At 38.9% G+C, this 22,433-nt stretch overlaps 1 protein-coding gene across 1 annotated transcript; it reads left to right on the top strand.

The window, feature by feature from the left end:
- The first annotated feature begins 2,076 nt into the window (after positions 1-2,076).
- Positions 2,077-22,131, top strand: cc2d2a (coiled-coil and C2 domain containing 2A). The gene is made up of 36 exons (XM_085347334.1): positions 2,077-2,130; positions 2,297-2,377; positions 2,470-2,620; positions 4,025-4,107; positions 4,189-4,290; positions 4,367-4,447; positions 4,538-4,720; positions 4,827-4,983; positions 5,071-5,207; positions 5,692-5,823; positions 7,513-7,722; positions 7,800-7,906; positions 8,006-8,146; positions 8,533-8,689; positions 8,891-9,162; positions 9,415-9,592; positions 9,708-9,861; positions 9,966-10,113; positions 11,302-11,440; positions 11,526-11,729; positions 11,846-11,938; positions 12,031-12,122; positions 15,617-15,784; positions 15,876-15,933; positions 16,053-16,162; positions 17,359-17,455; positions 18,540-18,638; positions 18,722-18,898; positions 19,829-20,038; positions 20,117-20,206; positions 20,309-20,422; positions 20,985-21,119; positions 21,247-21,369; positions 21,446-21,504; positions 21,586-21,763; positions 21,946-22,131. Exons 1-36 carry the CDS (start codon positions 2,125-2,127, stop codon positions 22,129-22,131), a joined length of 4,812 nt encoding a protein of 1,603 aa, XP_085203460.1. The 5' UTR covers positions 2,077-2,124.
- Positions 22,132-22,433: the final 302 nt, after the last annotated feature.

Genomic DNA, 22,433 nt, shown 5'->3' with positions numbered 1-22,433 from the left:
TATATATTTTGTCATGTGAAGATGTTTTCACAGGACTCTTCTGAAAAGCATACTCTATGATTCAGCAGCTATTGGATCATTCTTTAGCAGCAACAACTTGAAGCAATTATTTTCTCTGTTTTTATCAGTTTCTCATATTGGAGGAATTCTTCCCCACATTTCTTTACAATGTGACTTCAGTTGATTGAGGTTTGTACATGCACAGCTCTCCTAAGGTCATGCAACAGCATTTCAGTGGGGTTGATGCCTGGACTTTGACTGGGCCACTGGGCTAGCTTTAACTCTTGATGGTATAACATTTGACTCTATAATACAGAAGAATTCATGGTCCACTTGGTGACTACAGTGATCAGACAAGCCAAAGAGGTATGAGGTGTATGTTGTGTTGATTTTTTTGCCAAACATAGTGCTGTGTAGTTTGACCAAATCTCCACTTTGGGCTCATCTGTCCAACTAAAACTGTACCAAAAGTCTTGCCAACATGCAAACGTAAACCATGCTGCCAACTTTTTTTTAGAGAGTAGAGGTTTCTCCTGGCTTTCCCCTTCCACATAAAATCCATACTTGTTCTGTCATGGTCCTGAGTCTTCAACCCAGTTTTTGTGTTTGTTATGGTCTATGTTTATGTCTTTTGAGATCAGTGTTCCCTAATCTCTCAAACCAGCTGGATGGAGTGGGGTTTTTTTCCCATTTCTCTGAGAATTTCAAGGTCTGACCTTATGGTGAATTTGCTGGGATGTCCAGTCCCGAGTAGACCTGAGAAGCGTTGTGTTAACACACACCTGAATGCTCCAGACCAGCAAACTGCTAAAACATCTGCTTTAATAGAGGTGCTCAAACTTGCTGGTGATCAATTAATCAATAAATCAACAACTGTACTTAGTTTTTCATAGTAGAAATGCATAGACTCCTGTTCAGATGGCTGTAAGCTTTCTTTCTTTATTAGGAAGGGTAAGAAAATAAGCATCACAGGTCCACTTTAGCAGAAATTAAATTTACTGATATACAAATTCCCTAGTATTGTAATGACAATCATTATCGACCAGAAACCAAAAAATGTTAAAAACCCAACAACACAAGAAATAATAGTAAGAAAATCCCAACACAAAAATAAAGCAATTGAAAAAATAGACAATAACAAACTTAGTACAGTTTTGTTTTTCACACTACATAAGATAGTGTTATATTGTGATATTATTTGTTCATACATTTGACGTTTTTATGGCAAAATGTTTTTTAAAAAAACACTTAATTTCATTTTCTTTTACCTCTTTTTTAATTAGTTTCGCTGTACCCGGCATTCTAAATGAGCACGGTGCAAAACAAAAAAAACGGATCTGTACCTTCTCGGACTCCGTACTACGCGGGTTCACGCGTCACTAAGCTGTTTGATTGACAGTCAACTAGACGAATGAAATCCAAAACTGCTTATAAGTTTAGGTTGCATCGGTCGTCTTCCAAGGTAGGTCGAGAAATAGTTTATACCGTTACTAGGCAGCGATAACGGAATTTGTTTGCTTAATGTTAAATATCTAATAATTGTGGGAAAGGTGCTTATGGATATCTAGCTGCAGTAAAGTAGTGGTTTTTATTTCAAACCGTTTACTATTGTTGAGAAAAAGCATCGCAAATCTGGCTTCCAAAAGGTAACGCTTCTCTCTTTGCTCTCAACCATAAATAATACGCCTGTGAGATGCTAAGCTAAGCTAATTTGTTTCTGTTTTAAAACAATTTCATTTCTGTTTCTGTTGCAGTGATATACGAGAAAAACTGCATAAGAAACGACGGGCTTTCCAAGAAACTCTAGTTAAGAAGAAAAATGAGGACGACGTCCAGGTAAAGTCACAGGCTTTGAAAACTTGGTTATATTTTTATTTATTTATTTTTACTGTGAAGTGACAGCTACCTTGTCAAGTTCCGCCAGCATTAAATGAGCGAGCGTCATTCTTTCCTGACAAGACACAACATGACCGGAGGAGCCAGGCTCATTTTGAACACACTCAACATCAGAAATGCACACAGGAGCACAGATAAGGGAGCTTGTAACGCTTTAGTAAATCTAACTGTACTCGATAGGCTCTGGTTCCTTCTATCAAACTGAGTGAAGAGGACCCACGAACTACAATGGAGGTTGGTGCCCTTAACTAGGTTTTAGCTGCTCATTCCTGCTGGCTGCTGAACACCAACTTCTTACCTTCTTCAGCCTTTCTTCCGGCTTTAGTGCGCTAAATACCAGCTTGGATGCAAGTTTTCATTTTTCTGCTATCCATATAAAGTGTATCTTTGTGTATGCCAGGCGCCTGAAGACGGTGAAGAAGATGAAAGAGAGGCTTTGAAACGCCATTTAAGAGCTGAGAGACAGAAGAGAAAGAAAAGGGTAAATCTTTTGGTATCCACCTCATTTCTGTGATTCCACTAATGGCACGGTTAAAAATTCTAACAGTTTTGATTGCTTCTGGCTTTTATTAGCTGCTTGAACAGTCTTCCATCCAGAAGTCCCGTGATGCTGATGATGTCAAGGATGTCACTTCCATCCAGCAGTACAGTGCAGATGAGGGACCATCTGAGAAAGCGGACGATTCAGTGGTTTTATCGAAATCTCGCACTGGTTCTCAGAAAGGTCTGTGTTTATGTCTTAATCAAATGTACCTCTACTCCTTCATCATACAAGTAATGAGTGATCTGGTAACAACACAAAACAGTACTCAACTGTTTGTTTTTTCCCCCAGGCTATAAGACCATAATAATGATCATCTTTATATGTAGTAGACGTTTCATACAAATATAGAAAACTTGTATTTTTTTATTTAATACAAAAATAAAACCTACAAGTCATAAAATCATAAAATTAAAGTGTCATGTAGAGAACAGAAGAATTTAGGGGAAGTTACAAAAATTCTTAAAGGGATTAGAAGGCAAAATCACTGTAAAACATACTTTGAGTCATTGTAAAAAGCCTAAATTGGTGTGATGTGATACCTTGATTTAGGTTTGGTTAAAAACTTTGCAGCTTAGCTTTGCATAGTCTAGAGGCAATTAAAACGTGCTATTAGAGATCAGTTCAGTTCACTTTATTTATATAGTATTGATTCACAGCAACAACCACTTCAAGATACTTTATTTTGCAAGGTAAAGACACTACATTGTTTGAGAGAGCCCAAACATTTTTAACTGTGAGTGAGAACTCAGTGACGTTGGTAGAGAAGAACACCTTTTTAATAGGAAGAAACCTTTGGACGAAGCCACCATCTGTCACTTGGGAGGTGCAGTGAAAGAGGAGGGGGAAAAAAGGGAGAGTAGAGAGACCTCAAACAACTAACAGTACAAACTCTGAGTGAGAGAAAAGCTGATAATATGCAATCGTATCATACAAATGCTTAGTTAATAATAGAAGGAAGTGAGGGCATGTATAAAGAGAATGAAAGCTAGTTGGCTCAGGTCACATACCTGTGGAGGTATGGCGATGTCTTGGAGAAAGAGTGGTTGTCTTTTTAGCCAGACAATTTTAGGGATAAATGAAGAAGAGGTGTACTGTTACCAGTTTTCAAGAACAAGGGTGATGTACAGAACTGTAGTAGGTACAAAGGGTATAGTTGATAAGCCTTACCATGGAACTATGGGAAAGAAATGTTGAAGCTAGGTTAAGAAGGAAGGTGGTGATCAGTGAGCATCAGTATAGCTTCATACACGGAAAAAGCACTACAGATTCTATGTTTGCTTTGATAATGTAGATATGTATAGAGAAGCTCAAAAGTTGCTGCTTGTGGATCTAGAGAAAGCATATGATAGGATGGTAGTGAATCTTTCTACGGTATATGGGTTGGAGACTGCCACATGGCCTAGGATTCTTAAAAAGCAAAACTCTTTTACCTGGGTAAAGAACTGAAAATTATGTATGATTTAAATCTGGAAACTCTTAATCAGACACCAGGTATCCAAATGTAAGCAGCATTTAATATCAAAATTTGACAGAAGGTAGTTGATGTTGTTTAAGTGAGCCTTAAACAAGTGCTTTGTGCTCTAGGTCTCACCTCAAGAACTCAGCACACTCACCATTTAGATGACTTTGTGAAACGACGCTTGGAAGAGAAACTAAAAGCAGCCAGGGTAAATGGAGTTTCTTTTTCTCACACACAGCACACGATCTGAGTGAAATTGTTGCTCTATAATCTGTGGCTTGTATTTCAGTCTAAAGGTGAGAGCCTTCAGGATAAGGAGGCCTCTCTCGAGTTTCCCAGTCGTCTCCATAGCCTCAGAGACAGAGACACCGTAACAAGGTTTGACAGAGAGGTGAGCCTCTATCTCACCTTAACTGGGCTCATGTATTGCTTTCCATTGGTGGAAGTTAATTCCTGGTGTTTCACAGGCTGATGCAGACAGAGCTGGAAGACGGGACTCCCCTCCACCCCTCAGCACCAGGGTCAGGTTCAGAGAAGCAGCAAGACAAGTAAGGCATGGATTGAGATTGAAATCCTGTATACAAAAAGCAGTTGTATAATGAAATTTAATGTATTCATTTTATTCTTTGCAAATACAGGTAGGAAAAGGCCTGCCGACAGCTGAAGAAGCATTCAATTTCTTCACGTTGAACTTTGACCCCGATCCACCAGATGTGATTGAGACGAGCAGCAGGAGAAGACAAAAACAGAGGAAAACAACAGATGAAGACGAAGAGCATGAAGATGTTGATGAAGATATTCAAGAAGAAAATGAAACCCAGGTAACAGGGCAACCAATATTTTTTTTTTTTTTTTGTCAAAATTATTTCTTACCTTTTTTCATTTGCATAAGATGGACTAACTGCCTCATCTTCATCCTTCTCTCAGAGTGAAGAAGCTCCTCTTGTACAAACCCAAGAAGATTTATTTGTCATTGACCAGTCACCCCAGGACTTCTTGGAAATAAGGAAAGCCGAGTATGTCGGGTACCAAAAACTTCTTCAGCTACAAAGCGAACTCCTGTTTACACCCAGCTTTCGAACAGGTATATAATATCATGTCTTAAATATTTTAATTCACATCTGCACCTCCCTCATATGGGAAAAAATTATATTATGCTTAATTTTCATAGTTCCAACCTCCATCAAACTGCCTGAAAACATGAAACCTCGATACCTGGAGGATGAGGGTCTCTATGTAGGGGAAAGGCCTCCCGTATCCCTGACCAATGAGAATATTCTGGAGAATCGGATTTTGAAAATGGAGGAGGTAACATCAGCTAAAAAGCCAAAATTTCCTGAGTAATTTTTAAGGTATTTTCAATTTAAAAAAATAGTTTTTTTTAATGTCATTGAGTGAAAGACGTTTTTGATCCCCACGTAACACATGACTTAGTAGAAACCCTGGTTAGCAAGCACAACAGTAAGATGTTTGTTATAGTTGGTCACCAGGTTTTCACGCATCTCAGGGAAGATATTGACCCACTGGTCTGACCTAAGTGTACTGCTCTTATATTAAAGTTTGTGTATAGCAGTGTAACAGTCTGTGTTGTTCATGTTTTTGGAATATAGTTTAAGGAGACACATCACTTTTTCTTGTATTTTGATTAGAGTGAAGACCTTCTGGGTTTTTGGTTGACATTCTACCTCTCTCCATTAAAATAAAACTACCATAAGAGACTTTTCATTACTTTGTTTTATTATATTATTATCTGTGTATTCATATCCCTACTGTGTTGTTTTTATTTGCTAAGGGGAAGAAGTGGTTTGGAGATGATGGCAGGATCATCGCTCTGCCTAACCCCATCAAGGAATCATCCACAAGACCCCCCCTTTTCCACATGGAGGAGGCCCTAGACCCTGCGCTACAGACTGTGTATAGGAAGGTCTGACACACACACACACCAATCATTTTGTTCATTTTCATCATCTAAAGCACTGTTTGCATTCCTACACTGAGGGCGTTGCGATGCCCTCTCTTCTTTTCTAACCTCTTTGCCTTTTAGAAAAAAGCAAAAGGGCAGTTTGGCATTTGGTACAAAGAAATAGAGAGGAGGTATGCATTTGTTATTGGAGGACAGATCAGTGATGGAGGCCAACACATCTGTGATATGCTATCTTCTCAAAATTTACAGCAACATCAAAACTCCAAACTCCATTTGTAGACGTTAAAAGTATTGCAAGCTGTGAAATTACATCTGAAGAAGAGCCAGCATTAAAATTAAACCCTAGCTTTTCAAGGCTTTACTTTTACCCCTTACTTATGATTTTTAAACAAGAAAGAAGAGCATGGCTGTACCTTAACTGTTATTTTATTATTTATTAATCTATCAAATACTTTGATAATTTTTTGAATAATAAAACAACACTTTTGAAGATCCCTTTAAATTCTTAAGTTAGCTGCTTTGTTTGACAAGCAGTGAAAACAGTTAAATATGTAATAGTTTCAATAAAAACACTAAAAACCTTTATTGGACTATTTTTCAGGGTTGTCCTTGTTCCCAGCAAGAAACGGTCGTCTTCAGACATGTTTGTCTTTTGTACTGCATTTCCTATCTAGTGATAGGGAATGGATAGGGTAGTGATACGGTAGTGACAGTTGCTAGGGAATGGCAAACATGATTCAATGCACACATACTTCCTACTAGATAGCTGACCGGTTAAAGAGGTGCATCTGAAATTTGTGTTGTCACATACACTTCTGTCAAGTGAAGTCTAGTTCATGGCTGCATGTGTTACACAGAGAAGAGGAGACACTGGTGATAGCTTAACTTGAGTTGAAGCAGCCTCATTACAATAATTTCATTTTAACTTATTAATTATTATTACTTTTATTAAATAATATTAAAAATCAACATTTTTAAAACAACAGTGAGAAGATGAATAATGGGGGGGAAAAATCACCAGTAAAAATGTTCCCAGCTGCCCTGACCTAACCGTGCTCACAGTTTCCATGGCTTACCTGCCCAACAAAGTGATGAAGCCTTGTGGAAAATAAAATGTGAAATAAATGGGTAAACTTGTGTAAACAAATTCCTGGATAATTTGAAACGGATGGATGAGTGTTATATTTCCTGTAATTCATTAGACTACATCCGCATCTTTATTAGAAGCAGTTGATTCCAGCCTTATTAGCATTTTACTGGTATGTGTGGTGTGACTGTCCAGTTAAACAAATATGTAAACCCTGAAAAAATAAGTTACAGATACAAAGGGCTTTGAGTTTAAGCACAGTCTTTATCTCTAGGGAAAACAAGTAGTTATCGTCTCTTGTTCATATTTATTTATTAAATTCTGGAGACGGGCACAGCTGTCATACGTGTTCATCCTGAAAACACAGTGTTCAGGGTAGTTAAGTTGGGTGTTTATAGCACATTATTTTCATGCATGACTTTGCATTACAGCACTCCCCTGATGGTGCTTTCAATCTTGCCAGCTATTTCATGCTTCCTTTAAACTGGCACATACTTGGAAACTTGGAAACACACAGGCAAGGCACAAGTGCCAAGTATAATTCATAGTGGTTTTCATTTCCCAGGATAGTGCATGATGGATTGTGTTATTCTGTCTCCCAGGCGGTGAAGTCCAAGTATGCAAATCTTTACATTGCTGGTGCAGCAGATCCTGAGGGAGACTACCAGCTTGATGTTGATGTCTCTGGGCTGATCTTCTCCCATCACCCACTTTTCAGCCGCGAACACATCCTGGGCGCCCGCCTAGCTCAGCTGTACGATCAGTACCTAACCAGGCAACGCAATAATCTCACAGGTCACCTCACTGACAAGGTAAAGTGAGCTATGAAAGGGACTCCAGAGTTTATATGCAGCATTCAGTGTGTTTAGTGTCTTATTTTCTGCTTTAGTTGAATGGACTAAGGAATGCACTGCGGAATATGCTGGAGAGCCATAGTGGGCTTAACCCCACTCAGGCCTTGCAGCAGAGGATTTCTGAGTATAATCTGGAGGTTAGGTGAGTTCATCCCTTAGCATCCTACGAAGTCCTTGTAGCCTAAAAACATGCACTGTAACATTGACTCTTTGAGCAGTAGTGTTTTTCCAAATATTACAGGAACACTCGACATCTCCGAGACAGTGAGCAGGAGAAAGACAGGACTCTTCTGAAAAATATAGTTAAAGTGTGGAAGGAGATTAAAGCCCTGAGAGAGTTCCAGAAGTTTACCAATACACCCTACAAGCTCTACCTCAGAAGGTAACAGCTAAAAGTGACAGAAATTTCAGTGAGGCGGTAACAGTAAAATAATGTGTATATTCTTTATGGGGATGTTTTATGCAACTCCATAAAAATACTAAATGGGGTCTGTTTTGTTTGTCCTATTTTTTTTATTTTTTTTATTATATTTGCTAATTATAATTGCTAACGTTAATAATGGCCAGAGTTTTCAAAGTCCCAATCCCCGTGAGCCAAAATCTGAGACTTCCAACACCCTAAATTCTCCCTGATTTAAAATCTGGTATTGTTTTATCACTCATCCCTAATCGATATCAGCTGGATAGAGTAAGATTTGCTCTGTAGAGAGTTCTCCAGATTCTTGTCCCAGTGTCATTAATCTGTTGTGCTGTCTATTGCCTCTTCAGGGAGAATGTGGATCGGGTGTCAGATGAGCAGGACTATGAAGATGAAATCTTGGCAGAGGTTGTAGAATTAGAGGCAGAGACTGAGGAAGAATACCAGAATAAATTAGCTGAGTACAAGAAACGGCTGGAAGAATGGAAACTCTGCAGAAAGAAACAGGTGCCTACATTTTTACCTGCATTCTTCATCTAATCTTCCCCTGCATACGACACATTTCAATAAATGTTTTTTAATAAGGATCATGCATGCATTAAAAAAAATTGAAAATGTGGTTTAAAGGCAGTCCACCTGACTTTGTATGTCAAATCATAATGTAAAGATATACCCACACACACACCTCCTCATGTTCACTGTTTTCAGAAAGCCAAAAAGAAAAAGCAAAAAAAGAAGAAGAAAGGTCAGGCACAGGATGACACTGAAGGAGAAGATGAAGAACAGGATGTGAGTGAATCAGAAGGACCTACTGACGAACCCCCCCCAAAGCCGGAGCCCCCAGAGAGACCAGACCTTGGCTCCATAGAGCAGTGGGTGAGGGAGAAAGCCCTCAGGATACGTAGAAAGCCAGGAGAGGCCATCCTGATTCCTGAGCTGTCTGCATCTGCAAACATCACTGCCAGTGAACTGTGCCCCAGGTAGACACAGCAGAAACACAAAGAGGGTCTAGGTTTCTTCAAAACATGTATGAACCAATCAGCAAAGAGTAAATATTTGGGTGAGGGTTGTTTGTTTTGTTTTTTTATTAAAATGAGAAAACTTAATAGCAGAATATTTGTCACAGGTGGGAATATCACACCTATTTGCAGGTGTTTCAGTTATGATGATGAACTGCACTTTCACTGTGGTTTTGTGAATGTTTTCATCACGTTTGTTTTCTTCGTGTTTAGGGCCGAAAAAGCTCGAAGAGAAGATGTTGCCAGGCGCTCTCTTTTCACCAAGATCCTTTATAATGACAAAGAAGTTTCACGAACAGACAGTCGCTCCCTGAACACCGACTTCAGGGTGCACTTTGGACAGATATTCAATCTCAAGATAGTCAACTGTCCCCAAAGCATTAGTTTGCAGGTACAGTAAAGAGTGCTGAACATGCTGCCACTTTATGTATCCACGCATTTACTTGATAAATGACTGCTGTGATCTATTCTAACAATTAATTTTTGTGTTTACTGTGTGTGGGCAGGTGTTTGAGGAGATTGGGTCATCATGCTCTCTCCTGGCTCAGGTGTTTCTTCCAGTGCCAGAACCCTCTGTCGTGACAGGCAGCGTCCCTCTTGAGGAATTTGAGTTTAGTAGCAACCAGAGAGTGATGTTTGACCACGAGGGAGTTGGAAGTGGTACATTTTTTTTTTTTCAGATATGAAATATTTGAATATTTCAAGAATACTTTTAATTATACTAACTTATCAACTTCTCTCTTACACTCTATACACCTTCTCAGATGTGCCCCTCTCCTTTGAAGCTGATGGCAGCAACAAGCAAAGTCTTTTGACTTCTGGGAAGGTCTCGTGCTGTGTTTCTTGGGGTATCGGGGACGATGATGTACCCCTTGCGCCTCCTATTTCTCAACAACCTGGTGGCGTTCACAGGTAGTATCTTTCTTGATTTTCCTAATAGAATTATGCACACCCCACTTTTCAGTTATTTATTTGTAAAAAATGTTTGGAATCATGTATGATTTTCGTTCCACTTCTCATGTGTACACCACTTTGTATTGGTCTTTCACGTGGAATTTCAATAAAATTGATTCATGTTTGTGGCTGTAATGTGACAAAATGTAGAAAAGTTCAAGGGGGCCGAATACTTTTGCAAGCCACTGTGTATATATATATATTACATACATATATAGTGCTGTCAGCGTTAATCTCATTAAAATAACGTTAACGCTCTAACTGCATTAACGCGGCAAATCTCCGTTGGCAAGTTAGCGCGGATCGCCCCGTGTGTGGGTTGCATGGCTTCAACGCGTTAGCACGGTTAGCTCGCTAACATTTGTCAAACATTTTGCAGTGTACAGCAGGAGAAGTTTTTAAAGGACTATTTTGTGTTTTCTTACTGAAAAAGCAAATTTACACCCCCCCACCGAGACAGCATAACTTTTCAGCATGTTATAACTGAAGTGATCTGAGACAGCACCTATTCTTTGCTTTCAGGTTTTTAAAATAAAGGCTATTACAGGAGGCTGAGGAGCTTATTGTCCCTTCAGATGGTAAAAACTGTGATTGAAAGGAGGGAAAGCCAGATGCAACAACCACATACACTGAAAAGCAAATCAGAAAACTGAAGTGTATGACAGACTGTGCAATGGCCATCTCTATAAGACTATGGCGTGTCCTTGGGTTAGGATGAAGTGCTATCGTGATACTGATTTTCTGCCTGTTGGTTGGAATTGGTTTATTACTGCAGCAAAATATGCAGACATATGAAAAAGAGAGTTTTCACATGACTGGAGGTTGAGATTGGTGTCTAGGCATCAAGCTCATCACTCCTTATAAATATGTTGCATATAACATTGGGCCACAATGTGGAAATATGCCCTTGCAGGTAGATTCTGGCATGAAGGAGTTGAAATGGCATGAAGCAATGCCAGATCGGGGGGATGTGTTTGGTATATGAAGTTGTCAGTGTCAGTCCAACAATGTGTTGGTTTTTAAATTGATCTCTAAATGTTTTACTTTATCTTCTGTGCAATATAAAATATTACAAAATTGCTCAAAGACTTGTTGTTGTTGTTGTTTTTATGTTATTGTCAATACTGATCTGTCTGTGTTTCTTAGTGGCAAGGGCCATCTTGATGCTGTTAGCTACATTGGGGCATCTGGACTATATGACATGAAAAAAATTGGTGAGTGGGCCAAGCAGTCGCGTCTGGATCCAAACGATCCGAAAAATGCCTCCATCATGCAGCTGCTAAAAGTGAGTATCAGAAGATGGCTATTTTTAAGGACATGAACGCATCAAATGAAACATTTTCCCATGTAACTCTATGTGTTTTTTACAGGTGGCCAGTAGTGGAGAAGTAACAGCTCCAGAGTACTTCCGCCTGGAACATCTCCAGGAGGAGTTTAATTTTGTGACTGATGAAGAGTTAGAGAAGTCTGGAAGGTTTCGTCTGCTCAAGCTAAGGAACCAGGAAGTTGCAGAGTTTCGGAATTACAAATTCATTCCTGCTTTAGAGAGGGAGGTCACTGATACGGTTTTCCAGGTCAGCTTTTCAAAAGTGTATTGCAGAATATTATCAATGTGGTATAATGAAGATGCACAAGCTCTATAAAAGGATAATAGTTTTTTTTTTCTTAACTTTGGTTAAAATTATTTCAGGAATATGAAAAAAGATTGAAAGAGGGAGAGGTAATTGATACCAAAGAGCATTTGGATTCACACAGAGCTTTAGTGGCCAAATACCTTCAGAAGGTGAGCTTTTTAAAAAAGAAAAAAAAATTCATACGCAAGTATTTAGCACACAAGAGACTTAAGTGTTGTGTAATCCTGGCATTTGTCCACAGATCCGAGAATCAGTCATCAACAGGTTTCTTCTTGCCAAGCATCACTACCTCCTGTCTGATTTGGTGACAGAAGAAGAGATACCAACCATTGGGTAAATATGCACTGCTAGCAAAAGCTGAATAGCCTGACTCAAAATATACGAGCTTTTTTGTTTGTGCTGTGTATGTTATGTTTTCAAGTATGGCTATTTCTTTCTTTATTCACCTGTGGTGCAGTGTACATTCACTCAGGTACTCTCCTTAAGTACAGATTTAAGGTATTTGTACTGTACTTGTATCTTGTCATTCAACTGTACTTTTAGTCTACTGCTAATAATCTAATGATGTTGTGCGCAACTGACACAGAAGTCACTTTCCTGTATTAAGCACTTTTATGTTTAGTATTTAACACTTCCAGTGCAATACTTTCTTGCACCAGAGTCATAAACAGTACAGTATTAGTACTTTCAAAAAAGGAACTGATAAAAAATACTTCCCTCACCACTAAAGCTAAGGCTAGGAAATTTCACGTTTGCTCAACAGTCATCAGAAAGAGTTGCAGGGCCAGCATAAAATTACACGCTGATGTAACTGTGCATTTTGGCAGCTGCTGGGTTGGTGTATTTGATCCTTAACTCAACACTGCATTCGCCTGTCTAATTTGTTCTCTCCTCTAGAAGTTAATACATTGTTGTGCTAGAGCTGGTTTCACAACATGTGGACATGATAACAGAACATTTGAAATCAATTTCAGTCCTTGACTATTTTTAAGCAGATTTATATATTTAATAATGTACATCAGTGTCAGTCATGCTGTTGATGTACACTTTGTTTCATTTATTATTATTTTTTTCTATTTTTCTGCTTTTCTTCTTTTTTTTTCCTTTTTCTTTTTTTTGTTTGTTTGTTTTACAGTGGTGCAGGTCCAGGGTATGTTCTCTTCGTGTCTCTGTTTCTCCTCTTAGTTTAAACCCTGAATACGAGTGCATGAATGAATATAACAGACTGTTTCCAGTGTTCAATCCTCCCAGGATTTTGTAAATAATGAAAAAGAATTTAGTCAGAATATGAAGCTAAAGATTTTAAAAGCTGTAAAATTTCATAGAGATTAACACCAATAAAATGGTAAAATATTAGAAGCTGCTAATATAAGAAGAATTTTAGCATTCTCTTGCAGCAGTACATTATACTGATGGATATCTTTATATGCTCTACTCTATTGTTTTTCTTCCCCATCAGGCTGCAGTAAATGGCTGCCCCTCCCTTAGCATGGTTCTCCCAGAGGTCTGTTCTTAGTAAAAGGGAGTTTTTCCTTCCTACCGTTGCCCAGTGCTTGCTCCTACGGGATCATCTGATTGTTGCCATTTTAAGTCAGTCCAGTTAATTTTTTCAGATTTATTTAAAGTCATTTCAAGGCATCTTACATTAGGGTAAAGACCCTACAATATAAAAATAAACCCCAACAATCAGATGACCTCCTATGAGCAAGCACTTAGTTTTTCCTTCCCACTGTTACTAAGTGCTTGCTCATAGGAGGTCATCTGATTGTTGGGGTTTATTTTTATATTGTAGGGTCTTTACCCTAATGTAAGATGCCTTGAAATGACTTTAAATAAATCTGAAAAAATTAACTGGACTGACTTAAAATGGCAACAATCAGATGATCCCGTAGGAGCAAGCACTGGGCAACGGTAGGAAGGAAAAACTCCCTTTTACTAGAAACAGACCTCTGGGAGAACCATTGTAAGAGAAGGGCAACTTGTTGGGGGTGAGGTAAAAGAAAAGACAGGGCGACTTGAGGTACTATGATTTACGACAATAGTAGTAATAATAATAATGGATTGGATTTATATAGCGCTTTTCAAGGCACCCAAAGCGCTTTACAATGCCACTATTCATTCATTCTCACATTCATACACTGGTAGAGGCAAGCTACAGTTGTAGCCACAGCTGCCCTGGGGCAGACTGACAGAAGCGAGGCTGCCATATCGCGCCATCGGCCCCTCTGGCCATCACCAGTAGGGTAAAGTGTCTTGCCCAAGGACACAACGACCAGGACAGAGAGCCCAGGGATCGAACCGGCGACCTTCCGGTTACAGATGTGATTCCCAACCCCCTGAGCCACGGTCGTCCCAAGCTTTATCAAAATAGAAAGAATCTTAAAAGTAGAGTGAGTGTCTGTTTCCCAAATCCAAACTGGGAGGCAGATCCAGAGAGGGGCCTGATAGCTGATGGCTGTGCCTCCCATTCCACATTTAAATACCCTAGGAACCACAAGCAAGCCTGCAGTCTGAGAGTGAAATGCAGTGAAATTATATAAATGTAAATCTACAACAGGGCATTATCCAACTGATTTGGTAAATGAAATGATACTTTTAGAGCACTTTTCTACCTTTACAGAGCACTCAAAAGCTTCTGTGCTACATGCCTAAAAAATGCAAGCGCTTTTGTTATCTAAATTTATGATGCACATGCTCACACTCAAATGGATGCAAAAATAAAGGATACAAACAAATAAATGCAATGGGATTTAGTATAAAGGACATGTATACGGTCGCTGGTTTAGCTTAGTGCGTTGAGCAGCCAGTGGCTGCATTACTTCCCCTCTCGCTTTCTCTCCCTCCACTTTCCTGTCATTTCTTCACTGTATCTATCAATAAAGCTGAAAAAGGCCCCCCAAAAAGGGACAAGGATATGTTGACAAACAAAGTGGAGAAGTCAGAGATTAAATCACAGTCCTTCCAACTGGTACTGTACCTGTGCTACATCCTGAATCATAGCCATTCTGTAAGATACCAGATTATATGCCGGCACATTTATACCAGGGCTGTCACAATATCCAAATTTGACTTCACATTTATCAAAGAATAAATTGTGATATTTATTACAATATCCGTATAATTTTGGGTGGAAAAAAAGTATTTAAAAAAAATTATTGAAAAATTATTATTATCATTGTTGATGTTGTTGTATCTTGTCTTTTTGTCAGATCAGTTAAACAACTGTTAACAACTATAATTATACAAAAGCTTGCAAAGGGAAGAATTTCTGATATTAACAATATTATTCTGTGCGTTATTAATACAATAACTGTTTATTTTTAAATATCACAATTATTGTTCAATACACACTTATTGTGATATGCCTATTTTAGACTTTAGATACAGGATAAGCAGCACAGTATGTTTCCAGCGGTTCTTGTTAATGCCATTAAAGGTTACTTTAAATTTTCAATTCAATTCATTTATATAGCACCAAATCAGAACAACAGCGGCATCAAGGTGCTTTATATTGGAAGGTAAAGGCCCTACAATAATACAGAGAAAAGCCTAGCAATCATATATACCCCTATGAGAAAATGCTTTGGTGACAGTGGGAAAGAAAAACTTCATTTTAACAGGAAGAATCCTTAATGATATTGACATATAAAACTACAAATACCTGGAGGGACTGAGTACTGTTGGTGGTAACCCCGACCCAGAATTAGAGCAAAAAAGCTTTGTCATATTGCCACAAATTCTTATCTACATTACAGTAAGATTTAATTTTAAATGAATAGTCCTGCAGGCTGTTGACAAAGTGATTACATGTTTGTTGCATTTATCAGGATTTTAGGAATAAACCTTTTCAAGCTGGCTGAACCAAAACGACCACTGAAACCTCAGAGGAAAGAAAGAAAGAAGGTGACGGCCCAGAATCTGTCTGACGGAGACATCAAATTGCTTGTTAACATCATCCGGGCTTATGATATCCCAGTCCGCAGGCTTCAGAGCAAGTGAGTTCAGCCATTCAAATTTAGAAACCAGCATATATGTTTAGAAATCTTACTGGACACTGAACTGTGTTTTAATGGGTTTCTATTGTAGTAAACCAGGACAGACATCTCATAGTGCCCTTCAGGGCAGCATTGGGCTTCCCGACCAGGTACAGCACAAAGTCTAATCTTATTTTGCTTTACACAAGCAGCCGAGCATAATCTGATACCAATACAGAGTCTCTATAATCAGTGTCAAGTATGTGGAGTATTTGTGTGTCTAATTTAGATACAGGTGAGGCCATTTGTGGAGGTTTCCTTCCAACGCACAGTACTTCAAACAGCCACAGCCGATGGACCAAACCCATGCTGGAACGAGGAGCTGCAGCTGCCTTTTAGGTGAGTTGGGTTTTTCTTTTTTTGTTCGTTTGTTTGCTTGTTTGTTTTTTGGGGGGTGGTGGGGTGTCTCTTTTCCTTTGGGGGGGGGGGGGGGGGCTTTGTGTTGAATGATCTCTCTGTTGGACTGTCAGATTTGTAGATTTCCACTATTTAGTGTCCCAATATAAAGAGGAATTCAGAATATAAATACCTTAGCATTTTTGATGCATATTAAACTATAAATATGAATTTCAAAATGTTGGACAATCTTGTTGATAAACTATAACAAAGTAATAATTTTCTTGTACAGGAAAAGGAAAATAAATAACGTTCTTACGTGTTTTGAAGGAAAAACTTTATATAAGACACTTTTCTCTCCATCCTACATCTTTATATCCTCAGGTTTATTACTACCAGCTTTTATAGTACGATGTGGGTGGTCTCACAGAAGTGCCGTGTGGCTGTTTACTTCTGTGGCTCTCACTGGGAAACTGCCATTTTACTTCACTTCTCTGCTAGTGCTCTGGGACTCAAACTGAGTCCATTAAGTCCCAGTTGTTGCAAATCCTTCAAGTCTATCCTGCGTTTGGAAGACATTTAGTTTCTATGCTCTGGCCAACTATAACTCTTTACAATACACCCTAAAGTGTCAGTTTACATTTATAGTTACAAGGCATTTAGCCTCAGCACCTGTTTTACTTGATGCTGTATGTCGTATAACTGATCGTAAGTGTATGTTGTGTTTTATTGGATTCCTTTTTACTCTGCTTCTTTTATTATTAATTATCTCTTTTATTGTTTTCTTTTTTGTTTGTTTGTTTTTTTTGAAATGCCCATTATAATTGTAAATGGGAGGCTAGCCATGTGTGACTTTTAATTAACAGTTTAAAGATTTTCTTTTTGTTTTCCGTTATTCATCCACAAAAACTCAAGCATGCACAAAAATAGTTGTTGTTTAGGATCTCCTCATGCCTTTGTACCTGTCCTGCACAGGCTCCTTTAATCAGGATGAAACTGAGCTGGCTAATGCAGTGTATCACAAAGTGAAAGCTTGGTGTTTTTGACCAGATACCATTATAAGAGAGACTTTTTGAGCACTTTTCATCAGATTTGACTGGTGATTCTAAACATGCATTTTCCCATCATTGTTTTTCAAAATAACTGCCCAGCACAATGGCTGCTGAGTGGTGTTACTTACCTAATGTTCCTCTCTACAGCGCTCCAAATGGTGACTACAGCACTGCTAGCCTGCAGTCAGTCAAAGATGAGGTTTTCATCAACATATTTGATGAAGTGGTACATGAGACTGTGATGGTGAGTAAACACTGTTCACTTTGTCTCACTTCTCACATCCCTCCATTGTTTTCCTGTCAGGTTTAGATTTCGGTTTAAGATCCTGGTTTAATATCCGTGAATCAAATGGTAAAAATCGAGTTTATTTATATAGCACATTTCAAACTATGCTTTACAAACTAAAATGCAACTAAAATAAATAAAATGCATGACAGTGATGCAATAAAATATAAACGAGAAGGGATAAGACTAAAACAACAAGGCTGTAAAAACAAAAAATGTTGGGGTCATAAAAATGTGTCCTCAGTAAAGATTTAAAATGTTCCAGTGTTTGTGCAGATCTAATATTTAGAGGCAGACTATTCTAGAGTATGAGACCTGCCACAGAAAAGGCTCTCTCGCCATGACTATAAATAGAAGACTGGTACAGACAAGTACAGAGAAATGCAGTACTCCAGTCTGTATGTAATGAACAGATGAATAACACGTTTAAAGAGATTAGCTGGAACATATGGCTTTACTTTGGCTAGCTGTCTCAGATGGAAAAAGCTAGATTGGACTACTGCACTCACCTGCCTACACGGTTTAAAAGAACCATCAAGTTACACACCAAGGGTTTTAATATCTGTCTTACAATAAGATAAGGGGCCCCGAGCACTGTCGATGACAAAAATGACAATCTCTGTTTTGTTTTCATTTAATAAAAAAAAAGAAACTAAGGACATCCACTGTTTAACGTCTTGAAGGCAGCGTAATAACAGCTAACAGTGAGCGAGTCCCTGATTTTAAAGTCAGATAAGTGAAATAAAAGGTTATACTGTGAAAAATGGCTTATGTTTAATTTCTGTTAAATGTGAATTTCTATCTATGTAGACAGCAACACATGTCATTTTAGTGATATAATACAATTAATTTCTGTATTATCAGATATTGATGTAATTGCCAACTTGACTTTGGCCTTTATTGATATCTCCTAAAGACCTTTGTGACTATGTTTGTGGGTTTTTATGCTCTTCAAGAGTGAATCTAAAAATAAATTTAACAAAATTCTGCATCCTCACCCTCATTACTTGCTGCTTGAATTATTTGTATTTTTGCTCCTCAGAATGACAAAAACAGAGGCAAATCAATTCAAACCCACATAGAGAAGCGCTGGTTGGGCTCAGTCAAGATTCCTTTCAGCACAATTTATTCTCAGTCCAAGGTGCGTCTATGATTTAAGCAGACCTGATGTACACACACTAAATGGCTGTGACTGACTGGACTTCTCACTGACATTTCTCTTAGATTGATGGGACATTTAAAGTGAACACGCCAGCTGTGCTGCTGGGTTACAGCAAGGAGAAGAGCCACTTCACTAATAGTGGTTTTGATATCTTGAGAAGTCTGAGTGAGGGAACATTTATCACGCTGTTCATCACTGTCGATCCACAGCTGGTACCTGGAGAGTCTGTTAGGGAGAAGGTAAGTTTAAACGGCGACCTCAAGAAACCCCTAGTCATTCAGCATCATGCTTTGGTAATCTGACTTTGCAATGAGTCTTTAGAGAAGCTTTTTTCTATATATATATATATATATAAAGGAGACCTAGTATGCTCATTTCTAGCTCCATGTTTTGATTTTATTATTAGTAATTTTACCTACTCACTTTTTCAGCCATGTTCCATCTGATTGGTGGGGCTTCTGTGCTCAAATACTGAACTATGTCCATGAGATAACCATGTTGGGAATATCTCTTCCCTTTGACATACAGAACCCAAAGAAGGAAAAAGAAAAAAACTAAAACCAAAGGAAGAGTTTTGGGTTTAAGGAATGCCTTTTAATAAAGGCTGACCTCTTAAGATTTATTCTTTGCTCAGAATAGGTCATAGCGTTGTCAGGTGATACATAAATGATACATAAAGTAATAATGAATGATTTATAGCCATTTGACAAACAAAAACGCTTAAGTAAGGAAGCCCCATTTTTAAAAAATTACTTAGTCTCACAATCCCGGTGATGTTCATTGGCGCCAAGTGAAATTTTCTCTGTGTAGGAAAAGCCCTGCTCATTGTTTGAAACTTAAGCAATTTTTAATGTAACGTAAGAAAATGAGCAAAGCAAAGTATGTCTGCTTAAGTGTTTAAATAGATCCTATACATTTTAGACACTTACATGCATGTTTCTTATTTTTGAAACAATTTGTTATGAATTAATTTCCTCTTATTTCTGTCATCCTCTTGTATCGCTTATTTGCTTTTGCTGCATGTACTAGATAAAGGAAATGAAGGTAACTGCTCCATTAAAGCATTTATCCTCCTTTAATCACCCATTCATGACACAACATTTGAAGTTACTTCTTTTTAGCTATCGCTCTGTGCCCTTATTCATTGTTCATTTGACCTTCTCTTGCAGTTTGACACCCAAGAGGATGAGCGCTTATTGCAAGCTTCAGAGAGATTTGAGAGGGACGCAGCTCAGAGATACCCAGACCGACCCTGCATTACCACAGTCATAGACCTCAGTGGGAAGACTGTCTTCATCACACGTTACATTCGACCACTCAGTCCCCCAAAGGAGCTACTGGATGAATTCCCCAATAACCCATTGGAAGCCACGGTCAGTGTGATATTACTTAATGTAGAAAACGTCTTCGGTAATTAGATATAATTTGCTGATGCACTGATATTTATCCCCGCACAGCCCCTCGTTGCTCGATTTGTGTCACTCATCCCTTCTCTGCCTGACCAAGTTTCATTTTCTGCAACCTGCGATCTTTGGAGCACCTGTGACGTAAGTGAACTTTCTTCAAGAAGCCAGCATTGTATACAGAAGGGCAGTGCTCATATTGTAGTACCTTTTGGTAGCTGCTTTTTTGTTGTTGTTTGTTTTTAGCAATTCCTAACCCTTCTAGCGGGTGATGAAGAGGAACACGCTGTACTGTTGTGCAACTACTTCCTGTCTTTGGGCAAGAAAGCCTGGCTTATAATTGGCACAGCCATACCGGAGGTGGGTGACATTTATTTCTTAAACCTGAAGACATTTCATGTGTGTCACAGTAACATTTTTAAGTAGAGCACAGCTTTAAAAACTTGCACATAGACTGTAAATAAATGTTGAAGTAATTACCATTAGCAAGCTGTATTCATAGACTGCTATCCCAAAACCAGAATAACTCATAAACACTCAAACACACTGCTGCTGCCTACATACCAAACAGGGGTAAGAGGTCCTTGCTTCAGTGTTAGTTTTGGTCAGTTCCATGTTAGTTTTTATTGGCTAAAGACAAGCAGACAGCTAGCGGCTACACCCACTGTGACCCACAGTCTCTAAGCAATATAGTTTAAATATGTTTTATTTTAAAAAATTCATAGAGACCAAAAGAGTTTTTGTTGGCTGTGAATATGCTTATCTTTGCTGTAAAGTTCCATAGTTTGATAATGGAGTCTATGGGGACTGACTTTTGCAACCAGTCTTCAGCCACCACTGCAAGAACAGCTATTTTTGCTGCTTCATTTTTCAGACTTGTTCTTGCAGCAGCACTAAGAGTTCTAAAATCTTCCCTCCTCAGGGACCCACGGCTTATGTCCTGACCCTTGAGCAGAACCTCTACCTTATCTGGAATCCCAGCAGCGGTCAGTTCTACGGGCAGTACGACACCTTCTGCCCACTTCAGACAGTTGGCTGCTTGGTCAATGCTGACAATGTGAATAAAGATTTATACATTTATTTATTCTTCATCATTTTTACAATTTTGCATAGTTTTATATTCATGTCTGCTTTTTGTTGTGGTTTTTTTTTTTTTTGTTTGTTTTGTTTTTTTTAATTTTAAGGTTTGGTTCAACATTCAACAATATACATCACCAATGAGGGTCAGTTTTGACATCACAAAAGCTAATTTGTGGAAACCGTTTTTCTCCCGAACTTTCTCCCACCCTGGACTGTCTAGCATACAAGTAAGTGTTCAGTATTACTGTATAAACCTATTTTTACTTCTTTGTTTGTTTCTCAAAAATTTGTCATTGTCTTTAGCCAGAGGAGCTGGTGTATCGTCGCACAGACAGGGCAGCTGCAGCAGAGCTTCAGGACAGGCAAGTAAAACAGCAGAAACTGCTGCTTCTCAAAACAACCACGGGCTAAACGCAGCACATGCACCATGTCACTATGAATAGAATCGAGAGGATCCTGAAGGAGAAGATAATGGAGTGGCGACCTCGTCAGCCAACCCGCTGGAACCGCTACTGCACTACCACCCTGAAGCAGTTCCTGCCCAAGCTGGAGCTGATCCCAGGACAAGATGTGGCTGAGGGACACCGCCATGAGCTGCAGAGCCTGCTGGGAGACTACAGAGTAAGTCTGAAAAAGGGTGTGCCTCCGCAAGAAGCTACTCTGAGTCACTGTGTTGTGTCATGGATCTTAAGTCCAGTGCTGAAGAAGTTGGCCGAAAGCGCGTGAGCTCACTTTGAAAAATTCATATCACTAACAGGTTTTTTTTGGTTTTCTCTTTTTTTTTTCTCTCTTTTCCTTTGAAGATTTCAGGATTCCCCCTCAATCTGGTGTTTTCTGAGATCCGGCCCATTATAGAGGCAGTGTACAGCACTGGCATTCACAGTGTTCAGGCATCAAATGTGGAGTTTGCCCTGGCTGTGTATGTGCACCCCTACCCAAATAACGTCATGTCAGTGTGGATTTACTTGGCCTCACTCGTCCTCACATGATGTAAGATCTGACTGTTTATCAAGCTTCAGCTTTATTAAAGCTGATGTTTAATGCAAATTACTGTAGATCAAGTTATCTTCATGATCTTTGCAATATTTTTTTGTACTTTTTTTTGTATTCAGCTTTCCATATGTGCTGGCCCATCTCACGATGTCTCCTTCATACTTTGAGTTAGCATGAATCGGCTGCCGATACCAGCTCATTCTACCAGCTGTGACAAGAACACTAGCAAAAAAGCACAACTATAGAATAATTAGTCAGGAGGGATAAGGAGAGAGGAATGGTCCGTGGAAAGCACTTG

The sequence above is a fragment of the Diplotaxodon limnothrissa genome, linkage group LG23 (assembly GCF_057381915.1).
Source record: "Diplotaxodon limnothrissa isolate DT_005_m linkage group LG23, D_limnothrissa_male_GT1.1, whole genome shotgun sequence".
NCBI lineage: Eukaryota > Metazoa > Chordata > Actinopteri > Cichliformes > Cichlidae > Diplotaxodon > Diplotaxodon limnothrissa.
Note: the sequence above shows the minus strand (reverse complement) of the source record. Positions and strands in the feature narration are given on the sequence as shown.